This window comes from Carettochelys insculpta, chromosome 1 (genome assembly GCF_033958435.1).
Source record: "Carettochelys insculpta isolate YL-2023 chromosome 1, ASM3395843v1, whole genome shotgun sequence".
In the NCBI taxonomy this organism is placed as follows: domain Eukaryota; kingdom Metazoa; phylum Chordata; order Testudines; family Carettochelyidae; genus Carettochelys; species Carettochelys insculpta.
In genome coordinates, this window is record NC_134137.1 from 117707148 (window position 1) to 117721465 (window position 14318).

The 14318-nt window shown below is 40.4% G+C and overlaps 1 protein-coding gene across 3 annotated transcripts in view; it reads left to right on the forward strand.

Moving 5' to 3' along the window:
• Window positions 1-14318, forward strand: part of COL4A2 (collagen type IV alpha 2 chain) — a 259647-nt gene that overhangs the window by 200724 nt on the left and 44605 nt on the right. For all 3 annotated transcript variants that reach the window (XM_074990097.1, XM_074990108.1, XM_074990087.1), the window contains exons 26-30: window positions 347-406; window positions 1292-1354; window positions 5625-5732; window positions 7804-8025; window positions 13870-14031. In XM_074990097.1, the coding sequence (XP_074846198.1) occupies window positions 347-406; window positions 1292-1354; window positions 5625-5732; window positions 7804-8025; window positions 13870-14031 (615 nt within the window). The remainder of the gene's footprint in view (window positions 1-346; window positions 407-1291; window positions 1355-5624; window positions 5733-7803; window positions 8026-13869; window positions 14032-14318) is intronic.

Consider the following 14318-nt stretch of genomic DNA (forward strand, 5'->3'; position numbering starts at 1 on the left):
AAGGGGCATAAGGAAAAGAGAGGGGAAGATCTGACATTTCTTATTTCTCCAGGTGTAACAAAAACAAATATTTTACTTGGTTACATGAACTCTCCTTTACTCTTAGAATCAGACATGGCACACCATGACCCCAGTATTGTGAACCTAGTGGTTGTCTCTTCATTCTTTAACTGATGAGAATTTTCTGGTGAACAATAATTTAGACAAAGTGCATCAATGGATGTGTAATGCACACCTGCATTTAGAACTGAGAAGTTTGGGTTTTGTAATCTTTTACATTTTGTTTATAATACTAACAGTCTAATTTACTTGTTTCTCTTACTCTTTTCTCATACTTCCCTGGTAGATTGTAACCAAGTTACTGAAGATCTTTCTCGGGGTGATGGCACCAAGACAGTTTGGCCAGGTACAGTACATGAAATAAGATGGCTTGGAAACCACTCCTGCCGTAAGTGCCAGGGACTGGACTAGATTACCTCTTGATATCTCTTCTAGTCCTTTGATTCTATTATTTAGATCTATGGCGCCCATACAACATGACAGTGTGGCTACCGATTCCTGGTGACTATTTTTGAGATTGCCATTTCTTGGCAATAACTCCATCTGTAAATTGCTTAAAATTCAGATCACAACTGATGACACTTTCACAATGTGAACTAAACAGTAATTTGATCATAGCATGTGTTTTGAAAGTAAAGGTCTTTCCTCTTTGCAGAACAAAAATGAGTCGGTTCACTACTCCCTTGAGTTTGCTGTGTTCAGTAATAATTACCACGTGGTTTATATTAATTCTCTGAAATTACAAAAAACAACAGATATTAGACTCCTAATTTTAAGGAAAATTTCACAAGCACAGTATGACAAACCATTTGTTAGAAGTACTTTACATTTTGATTAAAAGGATCCATGCAGCTTGGTATTTAAAGGAACAAGTACTCTGGTTTTCCCCTGCAACCGAATTCATTTGCTTGTGATTTTAAATTGCTTCTGGAAAAAAGAGAGCTGCCATTTTGGGAATTTGGCCATAGAAGTGTTGTAATAGTGTCTGATCTCTTTACTGCTATTAGCACAGCAAAGGTCACAGTAAATTAAAATGAAATTTTCTTAATGCATTGTCAGCCTGGGCTATGCTCCACGGTTCTATATGAAAAGATCAAATAAAATTTTTGATTTTTATCATTTTACTAATTGAAATAAGATGTAATCATAGTAAGGTTATGGTAAATCACAGAAACAGTGAGAGATACAGCAGATGACTTTGTGAAACTCCACTGATAATATTTGTTTGTAGGAGCAGAATGTGCGAGAATGCCAAAAGGATCACCAGGAAAACCAGGATTGTCAGGAACTACAGGTAACATTGTGTCTTTACTTTTGAAAGATTTGTTTACCTTATCGGCTACATTTGTAATTAGTTTTTGCTAAATCTGATTTTAGTTGTATCCTTAAACTAAATGAATTTTAGAAATGAGAGTAAAGGAAGCTTTAGGTCAAAATTTAAAGGTGGGGAGCAGAACAGACAAAGGAAAATATATACAAGTCTTTTATACATAATGGCTACAACAATTAATCCTCTTGTGACTCCTGAATTTGAATTCTATAACAAAATCAGCCACCAACAATGTTTTTTTCTCTGAACAGTCATTACGTTTAATCGCATATCCATGTTGTTTGTGACTATCATTTAGTGCCCAAATATATAGAGTCAATGAATGGGTTTTAAGTTATTTTCTTTTAAGTGGTAAAAATCAAAATTAACACTCCAGGGCTGTGTCTACACGTGCCCCAAACTTCGAAATGGCCATGCAAATGGCCATTTCGAAGTTTACTAATGAAGCGCTGAAACGCATATTCAGCGCTTCATTAGCATGAGGGCGGCAGCGGCGCTTCGAAATTGACGAGCCTTGCCGCCGCGCGGCGCGTCCAGATGGGGCTCCTTTTCGAAAGGGCCCCGCCTACTTCGAAGTCCCCTTATTCCCATGAGCTCATGGGAATAAGGGGACTTCGAAGAAGGTGGCGTCCTTTCGAAAAGAAGCCCCGTCTGGACGCGCCGCGCGGCGGCAAGGCTCATCAATTTCGAAGCGCCGCTGCCGCCCTCATGCTAATGAAGCGCTGAATATGCATTTCAGTGCTTCATTAGTAAACTTCGAAATGGCCATTTGCATGGACATTTCGAAGTCTGGGGCACGTGTAGACACAGCCCAGATGATATATGCCTTCTGTATGAGAATAGATATTGGAGATGCAGCAGAACTCTGTTAAATCAACCAGTTCATCCTTCTCTCAGGGCAGATTGATTACCATTCTAACAGCTTCCTCGTCAGTGCCATGTTTCTTTCAACTGTACCTTTATGCCTTAGAAAGTCAGTGATGCTTCACAGTTGAATAACACCATTGAGAGCTTTGGGTTGTGCTCTGGTTCTATACAGTGCCCAGGAGAGTAAAGAGGAGATTCCATCCCCACCCTACCCCTGCATCTGCCACTCCCTGAGGTGCTGTGTAGGAACCTCTTGGATTGAACCTTCTGAGGCCATGCGGAGAGCAGTGGCTGCCCCCTACGTCCTACTCCCCACACCAGGAGCAAAGGGAGCACACAGAGGCAGAGTGGGATAAAGCCTGGCTGGGTACGGTACAGGGACTGTGCTAACCCCCAGCCAGGGTATAATGAATTACTAGACCTTCGAGCAGGTGGATGTAGTGCCGAAATTGTCACAGTAGCTTCTGAATGCTCCTTCTGGGGTTACATAATTACATATAGTCCCTTGAAAAGGTCAGAGACTAAATTCTCAATGGAACTCTAGGTAAGTAGGTCCAGATCATCAGATATAGTGGGGTTATGTTTCTCAGTGCTCCCAGCAGTTTTTGTTTCCAAGACTGGTCTATCCAGTCCTAAGAAAATCACCTCAATGTTTGTGGGGTGGAGCGAGTTCTGGGGCTTTCCAAACCCTGTTCGTCCACAGCTGCTGTATTTAATCCCCTGGAATGCTGGTAACTGGCATAACTTAAAGCAGCCTTTAGTATTAGAGGAGAATGAAGTCCACTTTTTGCACTGTGCCTTGGATTTTCTTGGGCTATTGTATTTAAGGCTGAACTTTCCGTTTGAACTAAATATAGAATTCATTGTTGTTCTTACGGTTTAAGTCATCACTGATTCATATTTCCTCAGGGGATTTGCTATTTTTATCTCTTGTTACTGCAGCATGTTAAATATTTAAAATTTACATTTCTTTATTTGAGTATGAGGCTTTGGCATTGCAATCAGTACACCTGAAGGTGGTTTTTAATGCTGGGCAAGGTGATTTACTCTAAAGTCTTTGTATAGCTGTTACTCACCAAGATGTATGTTTACTTTTCATTCTTCTTTCCCAATAATTGTGAATTAACTCATATTGAGTTCTTAATCACAGTCTTTCTATACATTGATGCTTTCATGCCATCAGATTCATGTATGTGTGTTTTAGGCTTTGGTCTGTTGTGGTTTTAAGCAAAGCTCCTTACGCTGTGTATCCATCTCTTGGATAAACATCAATATCATGAATAACTATATGACCTTGCTACATTTCCCTCAGACTCCTGAGCAGAGGGGAAGAGAACCCTGCCAACCTGTGACAATGAGTGCTGTCTCTGTGGCATTGTTTCCCTCAACCCCAAGGAATTTGACTATTAAATACAAAGAAGAATAAATGACCTGCTGTGTTTCATGTCATTTCAACAAGCCACTGTTGCCATAATTCTGTCCTTTTACTCCCATAGTATTACACAAAGTCATATTCATTTATGCTGTCTAATTTATGCAGTGTCACCTTTTATTATTGTCTTTTGGTTATAAGGTTTCCTGCTTATTTTCAGCTAGGCTGTAACTGTGTCATGTGCAATTAATGAACTGATTCAGTAACTTGTGCACCAATGACACAGTAACATCAGAAAAGAGCCATCTTTGTAGTCTCACATCCTTATATCCTTGTGTTCCGGTGAAATAATTAACACTGTGTTTAACAGCCTGTCCTAAAGTCTGTCCTGAGGCCTGTGTACACGTTCTCAGACTGCCCTACCTGCTTTCACTTGCAACCATATACTGAAATAGATTTAGCAAAGCTTGCATTAAACTAAATTGGGCTGTGAAATGAAACATATTTTCCTTACTCTTTTTTGATGCTGGAAGTTAAAACTAGCTACCACAGCATTTTCAGTTGTTCAGCTCTGCGCCTCCTTTTCTTATGTAGAGGCTTTTTTTCTAGTACAACAATGAATTGACTAAATGGAAGTGACAGAGAGGTAGCCGTGTTAGTCTGTACTCCAGGAGAACTTTAGCACTTTAAAGACTAACAAAATGATTTATTTGGTGATGATCTTTTGTGGGACAGACCCACTTCATCAGATCAATCTCATTTCCAATTCAGACTGACACTTATAAGTACAGAGGACCAAAAGAAAAAAATATTGCCATAAAAACTGACAAATGGAATAGAATTGAAGCAGGGGGGTAAGGGGTGGGTGGATGTTAATTTTCCTCCCTGAGATAATTACGAGCATCAAAGATAGGGAAGCAGTCCTTGTAATGTGTGAGGTAGTTGATGTCTCTGTTCATACCATGTGTTAATGTGTTGAATTTGAACTCCAGCTCACAAATTTCTCACTCTAATATGTTTTTAAATTCTTTATGTTCTAGGACACAAATTCTCAGGTCTTTAACAGAATGACCCATTCCACTGAAGTTTTCACTGACCAGCTTATGTGTATTGAGTTTCTAAATGTCTGCTCTGTATCCATTTATTCTTTGGCAAAGGTTTTGCCCAGTCTGTCCAATATACATAGAGTCAGGGCATTGTTGGCACATAATGGCACATGTAATGTTGCTGAAAGCGCATGAGAATGTGCCTTTGATCTTGTAACTAACATGGTTAGGTCCACTGATGGTATCCCCAGAATAAATCTGTGGACAAAGTTGGCAGGGGGGTTTGTTGCAAGGAAAAGTTCCAGGATGTGTGTTCCTGCAGTGCAGCCTGTGATTGCTGGTGAGAACCTTTCTCAGATTAGGAAGTACTTTGTCATAGAAGGAAAACAAAACTGAATGTTATCAATGGTACTTGGGTAACATGCATATTTAAATTCTGCTGTTACGCCTGCAGTCCTAGGATTTGTCTTAAATTAAGTGAATGCATTGCTTGTAACATTGAGAAGTGCATGGCACAGTGCTGGGTCTAGGAAATTAACATTCAAGCTGCACAGTTCTGACAATGCTCCTTCATCCTGGCCTTTTTTAAAAAACCAAACTTGAATTTTAAAATGAACAACTCTAGAAATAAAAATGTCAAGGTATTACAGTAATATAAGCTTATAAATAAATAACTTAGTGTTTCTTCATCTAAGTAACATCGTCGTATTTTGTCATAGCTAGCAAATTCATGCAGAAAAACTACTGTGCAATGTAAGACACAACACAGTCAATTGCAGTTCATAAGAATAAATATCGATTGTAAAAATATTTCTAATCATGTGCATAAAATAAAGATAAAAATTGATCCTTAAATTTTAAGATAACCAATTGTGATGCAATATGTGTGCATATATTTACTTTTTTTGTTTGGATCTGATTTCTTGTTACTTTTATATGCTTAATTTAGGTGCAAAAGGTGCTAAAGGGATTCCAGGTGAACCAGGTCTGGATGGCTTTCCAGGTGTAAAAGGTTCCCAAGGTGATCCAGGTCGTGAGGGATATCCAGGTCCTCCAGGTATATTGAATTCACTAGCCTGTCTTCAGGTACTTTTGATCTGTTTGCTGTAGTCATGGGATCCCCAACATGCTATTCCATTTGTACATATTAATTTGTCTTCCCTTCAGCATTCATAAAATAATATAACCGCAATTTAAAATGACCGGCGAAGACAAAAGTGTTTCTCATTGGAAAATGGTGTTTGTCCATAATTAAGAAAAAATATCAATTCTATTCTTTTCCAAGTTTACTCTAATATAGAAATGTAGCGGTAATAGTAAAGGTCCATAACACTGATTTTAGACAATGATACTTCAACAATAAGATATTTCCTTATGCCATTTGGAGCACGTTCGTATTCTGAAATAAATTGCACAAATAAGGAAAAGACACATATGAATCCATCTGTTAAAACTTAATAGCAGAAACTCAAATTATTTTGTATACACCAAGACAAGATTGTTTATCTTCGCTTTACAATCCAGTAGCTGAATATGCCCCCTGCCCACAAGCTGCTGACTATATCCCTATTTGGCAGGGGAGTGTTTATAAGAGCATAGTACCAGCAACACTTTTTACCTATATATGCATCATGCACCTGTTTTTCTATTCATTAAATGTAGTTTTATTTAGTTATTTTGGTTTCTTTGAGAATGTCAGGCTCTTTGGTATTAGAAATTTAAGTTCTAATGTCATTCTCATTTATGCTCCGAAATCATGTATGTGCTATTGAAAACCCCACCTATGTTCCTTAACCAGCCAGCCTTTTCCCCCACAGTAACTGTTCTAGTGCCCCATGGTAATAAGACATTACGTTGCCCAAGTGATATGGCTTTCAGTAGGACTTAGATTCCAAAGGCTAGAGGTCACTAGAGGGGATTTAAACATTACAGTGCCAAATTCCTCAGTGCCCTGCCACCCAGTGGCATTCACAGCCCTCAGTTAGGCACTCAGGCTCCCTATGCACAGTATGGGGAGTATTAGAGGCTTAAGGAAGGAGATTAGTAGAAGCCCCAAGCTGGGCTAGCCGCTGCAGAGGAAAGGGCTGTGACATAGGCCGACATCCACAAAAATGCTAGTCAGTCATTTGGCAAGAAAAGAAGAGATACCTCTCCTCAACTGCTTACAACCAATAATTAAGGCCCAGTGATTGGGGAAAATCCCCACTCTGCCTGACTTAGAGCAGGACTTAAACCCCAGTATCCTGCCCTCAAACACAAAGATGGATGAACAGCCCAGCTCTGGCATGTTTAGAGTAGCTCTTTTCCGTCTCTCCTGTGGGAGCAGTACTGCTTTGTACAGACAATCGAATGTTCATTGTGAGAAAGAGAGAGAGATTAAATGTATAACCCATTGACATGGCACTCCCTGGAAACGTGTGAGACGCACCAGACTCAAGTCTCTGCTCCAATCAGGGAGAATAAGAATCAAATGTAGGTCCTTACACCTCCCAGGAAAATGCCCTAACCACTGAACTATTTGATATCCTGGAGGATGTGTTTGCAGGTTAGCTCTAAAAAATTCATGCCTGATCACCCCTAGATCTATTTTGGGTGAGCCTAGGCATATTCCAAGCATGCATACTGGCTCAGGCCCATCATGCAAGCTAGGCAGGAAATGCTTCCCTTAAGAATCTGGTTAGAACTTAGGCATGAGAAGAACTGTAAGAAGCTCATTGGATGTGGGTACAGATTACAGGTGGCTTTGTGCCTGCCCACCAATAGAAACTTAAAAGCTTGTGGGGATTTGGTCACCAACTGATTGAGGCAGCTGCTGAGCAGTGGTTTAATGCATGTCAGTGGTGTCTAAATGCTAGATTTAGTAGCCTAAAGAGGCAGGTAGGTGGCTAGTTTCTTTCTAAATGTAGACCCTCGGTCAAGGAGGTGCTTTTATAAATGTGTCAACTGTTCATATTTGACAGGGTATGTACCACTGCTTTATATTACAGTAATACAGACTTCCTCCATTAGCCCTCAGCAGACATGCTGTGGGATTTTTAAAAAGTGAAACTTTTAATCTGAAATTTTTAATATCTAATACAATGTTTTGATCATGGTTAGCCATGTGGTGATCATCATTTTGCCTTTAGGGTTTGCTGGACCTCAGGGAGATAGAGGTGCACCAGGTCTTCCAGGGCTAATGGGGACTCCAGGCATTTCAGGAAAACCAGGTGCCCCAGGGCCTGCAGGTATAAAAGGAATTGCAGGTGAAGTTTTAGGAGCAGCATCAGGCACGCCAGGGGAGGTTGGACCACCTGGACTCCCAGGATTGAAAGGCTTCCAAGGAGATCAAGGAGTACCAGGAATTAGAGGTAAATGTTATATTTTATATAATGATTCAGCAAAAGGAAAGGCATGAATGCAGCCAGATTTCAGCAAAGCTTTAATGGGAAGAGCTCAGAAGAGCTGCTGATCAGGTCAGCAGAGCATCCAACTAATACGCTATTACCATAATCCTAAAGTACCTCCCATACTTTCTCTAGGCACCAAAAATTACAAGTGTCCCCTACCTCATTTACCTCAAACCTCTTAGCTTCCACCAGCAGCTTCTACCGTGCAGCACACTGACAACTAAGAACACAGGAAAATCATCTAAAATGTGATATCAAAGAACCGGGTTCTGCCAGGCTTAATGAAGTTGAGAAGTTAAAATATTCCACAAGTTGTCCCACTTATGTTAATGGCAAAGGATGGTACCACTCAACAGGAATAAAATGATAACATGTGGCCTACAATAAATAACAGAAGGGATATAATGCTTATTGCATCATTCACTTTTCCTGTTTAATTCCATAAAAGTCTTCATGTGACTTTCCCTAGGATACAACCTGAACTGCTGAATAGTTGTGTCCCTTCAATTATCCAGTCTGGGGTGCCTTTAATAATCCTTTGCTGTAAAGCAGCTGTTCCTGGTCTGCTCACACACAGCCTCTAGCATGCAAAATCCCTCCCTACTCATTGCATGAATGCTTTGGCCAGTCATTCATGAATTACTTGTAGGACAACACCAAAAAATTCCCATTCCCAGACCTTTCTCAGAAAAGCATGTCTTCTACTGCCCAGATCGCTCTTTCTGGACAATAGAAGCTCAGAGAAAGTCCATAATTTCATCAGAGGAAAATGACAAATCCTGCCATTACCATGTGGAGGTTTCTAAACATCGCAGTTCAAACTCACTGTCTGGATAAAACTAGCCCATTAACTACAGAAAGGTAAATTGTAAGTGATTACAAGTAATGAGTCACAAAAGTCAGAAGTGGTTATAAAAAAATACAAAGGTAATATGCAAACTAATACCAAACTTTAAAAGCTAGGTGAACTTAAAACCAAAAAGGTTTTTCCCACCATAATCCTACAGCACTCAGGCTAGATGTTTCAGCCAGGACCAGACTCCTCCCCCCGTTCACTGTATCATTTGCCTTTCAAACATTGTTGCTGCTGTGAGTGGAGATGAGGAGTGAGAGGTGATTTGGGTGGCCTTTGTTTCTTATGCTTATATCCTTCTGCCCTCTTTGCAGTTTATCTCATCTGGGTTTCAGATGACAACCATTTTGGTAACCCCCAGCAGTAACTTTGCCAATATATAAATTTCTCACACCTTTCTTACTGCGAAAGAATGGCTGCTTAGCCAGATGATAGTTCATGCTGGACATTTGATTATGCTGATATCTCATAGGGGTGTCAGTGTGTCTTTGGCTCTGAACAACTGGGTTGGACCTGGTTTTCTGAACTTGGAGAATGTTACAGCAGTGTTACACCCAATGGAATTTTATAACTTTACAGACAATGTTGATACACATATTTTACCAGAGCAATAACATCCAACAGATTATGAGTTTTCAAGTGATATCTCAAAAGGCATAGTTTGTAGAAAATGTCTTGTTATAGTGGTGAATGGGGTGTACAGTTTCTCACACTCTGGGTTTGAACTGACATCAAACTTTGACAGAATTTCCAACCTGCAGCTCCAGAGTGCCATATAGTAAGGGTTGCAGATACAGAATTTGATGTACTCATTTTATGTACTCATTTAACTCAAAGTATATAAGCCTTGATAGTGAGATATTGAGCTCAAATATCTTGCTAAACTTTTCACAGAAGACAAAAAAGACAGGAGCACACCTCCTGTTGACCAGAGTTTTTGTTTTGATGCTCACTGAAAAGGAAAGCCTATTTTTATGAGAGGAGGTTAAAGGAGCCTGGTTTGTTTAGCCCAGCAAAATGAAGGCTGAGTGTGGATATGTTGCCTCAGCAGGTAAACACGACAAAGGGTGAAGAGCTATTTAAACTAGATGCTCAAAGTAAATGTTTAATGTTGGCACAATACCAAATGGCCATGAATAAATGTAGACTGGAAATAAAGTTTCTAATTAACAGAGGAATATTGTTCCGGTACAGCCCCCAACAGTACTAGTACACCAATGCTAAGAAGCACCTTTTTAATGTTATTTACAGGATTGTCTGAGAGGCTGGCCTGCAGTAGGAAGGAACTGGACTCAATGGCTCAGGAGCTCCCCTCCAGTCCTAGGCCTCCATGTTTAGCTGTTTAAATATTCATGAAAACTAAGGAAAGTAAGATACAAAAAATCAAACACTCTTGCCTGGCATTGTGGAAGGATCAGTTTTCAGGAGAGGTTTAAATGAGGGATGGTGGCTTGGCTGACCACATTTGTGAGGGTGCTCCATTTGCTGGGAAGTCTTAAGTGGAGGCAAACATTTGCTTGTGAGGAAAATAGGTGAAAGGAGCAATCTGCCACCTTTCCTACGCACTAGACTCATTTGAGAATAAAAGAAAAATAGTCAACAAAAACTCATAAATAGGTTTTCTGTACTAAAGGCCAAAATTCAAGTGAAAAGGGTAGAAAAAAGAAGAATTCAGTAACTAGTCCTTGTGTATTTATTTATTTAAAAGTGATATTTTCAATGATAACAAAAAGTAATTGTAGCAGAGTATGCCGTGTCAGCTTTTCTGTTCTCCATCTATTTTGCAATACTGATATAACTTCTTAAAGCATAAAATGCACCAAACAAGCATTTATGTATGAGTGATTTCCTTTTTTAGTCTTCTGTATGAAATGTGCAAATATTTAAGATATAGAGACAAATTTTACTCTGTTATAAAAGTCTAAGTTAGGAATAATGCTACTGAATTTTGCAAATACCTTCCTCTAAGACAAAGTGGAATCCCTTACATGAGTAACCATTACTCACCATGCGTAAGGATTGCTCTAAATAAAGAGAAAATGATTGAATGTATATTTTGTTATTTTTTACTGCTACAAACCCTCATTCTGCCCATCCTCCTTTCCTTCACCCCTTGTTCGTGACTGTGACATCATTTCCCATATGACATCCATTACCCATACTGAATTATCATCATAATCAAATGAACATCAGGGATTATCACCTCTATCACTTAGATAAGTAACCATCCTTTGGCCAGGAGGAGAGTGAGAACAAGAACTTTACCTGTTAGCAACTGAAAACAAGTGGAGGTCCAGTGCAAACAGACTATCACTTAAATCCTAGCGGGGGGCAGGACTCAAAGAGAGAGGAAAGCTACTGAAAAAGAGAACTCAATGCACTTTAGTTTGCCTCTTTTCTTCACATTAAATCTCTCTGTTTATCCCATCAATGGGTACCTGAAGAATACTAAACTGAAGGGAGTACTCTCAGGATGAAAGGAAATCCAGCCTGTAATCTAAGAAATTTGAACAGCCTGGAGCATCTGTTGCAGTGAGCAAACTGTTTGCTTCTGATCTCACTTTACTTGGTAAAGATTAGGAATTAGATTCTGTATTTATCTTTTGTTTCTTTTGTAACCATTTCTGACCTTCATACTTTACTGCTTGGAAATCCCTTACCATCTGTCTTTCTCTATTTAGTTTGTTTCATCTAAGCCAAGGTATTTTGACTGAAGTGTGTGGGGAATCTCTACGCAGATTAACAAAAGCTGGTGTGTGATTGTTTCCTGTGATGGAATGATATTCTGTTGATCAATTTGCATGCTTAGAATCATAGAATCCTAGGGCTGGAATGCACCTCAAGATGTCATCGAGTCCAGCCCCCTGTTTCAAACAGGGTCAACCCCAACTGTGTCTTGTACAGACAGGACTTAAAAGCCTCTAGAGTCGGAGATTCAACCCCCTCTCTAGGCAATGCATTCCAGTGCTTCACCACCCTCCGGGTGAAGTAGTTTTTCCTAATATCCAACCTACTCCTCTCCTTCTGTCACTTCAGACCATTGCTTCTTTTTCTGCCATCTGTTACCACTGCGAATGGTTTCTCTCCATCCTCTTTCGAGCTCCTCTTCAGGAAGTTCAAGGCTGTTATTAAATCACCCCTCAGGCTTCTCTTCTGCAAACTAAATAAGCCCAATCCCTCAACTTCTCCTCGTAAGTCATGTGTTCCAGCCCTTAATAATTTTCGTGTGCTAAAGAAAATAAAATGTGTGGTTCTTGGGGTGCAAAGCTGGGACTAAGAATTTGGCAGGATTCACACTGTATGTAGTTCATGAGTGGAAAAGCATTCATGTAACTTTGTTGGATGTGACTTCACAGGCTAGTGGCTGCATGTGAGCAGAGCCAAGACCACGGTGGCCAAACTTTTTTCATCGGGGCCACATGGCAATTTTTTTACACGTTTCAGGTGGCAAACACAAAATGGCTCCAAACCCGCTCCCCCACCCCTGACTGAACCCCTCTCAGCTCCAAACATGCCCCCAGGCTTAACTGCTCTCAGGCCCAAAACCAGGATTAACCTATCTCAGATGAACTCTGTGCACTGCCGCTGCTGCCCCCCTGCTCTCCTTTGCCAGGGCCACCGCTGCCTCCTCAGCACAGCTGCACAGCTTCTCCCAAGTCTCCTACTCCCTTCCCTCACCTGCAGCATGGGTGGCTCCCTGCCTTGCTGCCCTGAAATAATGGAACTCAGTTTCATTGGTTTAATGGTCAGCCCTCCTGCAAGCTGTTAAACCGATTAAATTGAGATTTATTATTTCAGCAAAGGCAGAGCAGGGAGTCAGGGAGGAGTCAGTGGCAGCAGCATCCAGACCTGCAAGCAGCTCGTTAAAAAGCCATATGCAGCTCTGAAGCCACAAGTTGACAACCTCACGCCCTGCAGCCAGCTTTCGAAATGGCTCCAGTGCTGGTTTCATGGGCCTGATGTAAAGGCTTCACGGGCCAGATTCTGGCCACCCTTGGCCTAGACAGTCTGCTTTTTTACAAGCAAAGCTGTGTAAAAGGCTCCTGGGGTTGGAGAGTTAAAGGGACACAGTGGTGAAGTTCAGCAGTCCTTCTGATGATTTTTAGCTATTTAAATTATTAATGCTTCAGACAAGAGACTTAGCTCTCATTTCACTTGTAAATAAAACTCTCACTTTTGGGCCAGTACTTCCTCCCAGTTATACCAATATAAAGCAAGAATACTCCACTTAGGTCAATTAAGTGATGTGCGTGTGTAATCAGAGTAAGCAAGAGAAAAGCAGACCGACTTGGTCTGATACGCTATTGCCGTATGTGTCTGCAGTCTTTTATGCTGCAGTAGAATGGGTGTAAAATTCCTACCTTTCTGATCTGATAGAGGTTTTACACTCTTTGATATCACCTTACAGAGGTGTAAATGACCACACAATGTGCCATGCACTGGAAACCAGACATTGTATTGTGTTGTACAACTCTCGTAACAATGACTGTGACCTTCCCAGGTGGCTGCAGTATCCTTAAACAACAGTACAAACCAAGGAGCTGCTGTCAGACTTACTTTGTCTATTTCTGAAAACACATAAATGTTACTTTAGAAAGTATGCTGCATCTTATTTCTGTGCTTAAGTCAGAAACAGAAGGAATGACCAAATCATAGAAATGGAAAAAAACTACGAGATCCTAAAGTCCATATCCCTGCCCATGCAGGACTGTTCCCATTTATTTGAGTTACTAATAAATTTTCAGTGTAAATTACTAACCAATTAATGATCAATTTTTAATTATTTTTTCTGGCGTAGTCATATTTTCTGATGGAAAATAATTAGCTCTGAAATGTGAGTACTGTATTATGTGAGGTGTATACACCGTGATTAATAAAAGTGTTGTCTAATAACCCTATGTTCTAGAAGATATTGGAACCCTAGAATGAATTACTTCGGTATGATATTTTAGGAGCTGGTGGTACTCCAGGTTTGCCAGGACCCAAAGGACAAAAAGGAGCTCCAGGACCTCTTGGTTTGCGTGGTCTGCCAGGACAACCTGGATCACATGGATTCCCAGGGCTTCCTGGACAGCAAGGACCTCCTGGCAGAACTGGCTCACCAGGATTTGTTGGTGAGGAATTTTTACTATACACTTCTCTATCTTGCACAGATTTGTTTTTCCTCCTGCTAACCTGTAACAGTATGCCTGTAAGGGTTGCGTGTCATCTCTGAGGAAAGATGGGCTTGTGGTTAATTCGTTAGATTAGCATTTAGATTGTCAGGGTTCAATTGCAGTTCTGACACAGACTCTGTGTATGACCTTCAACAAGTCACATAGGCACTTAGTGTTTCAATTCCCACCAACAAAATGGGGACAAATAATACTCCCCTTTCCCGCAGGTGAGTTGTTAGTTTAGC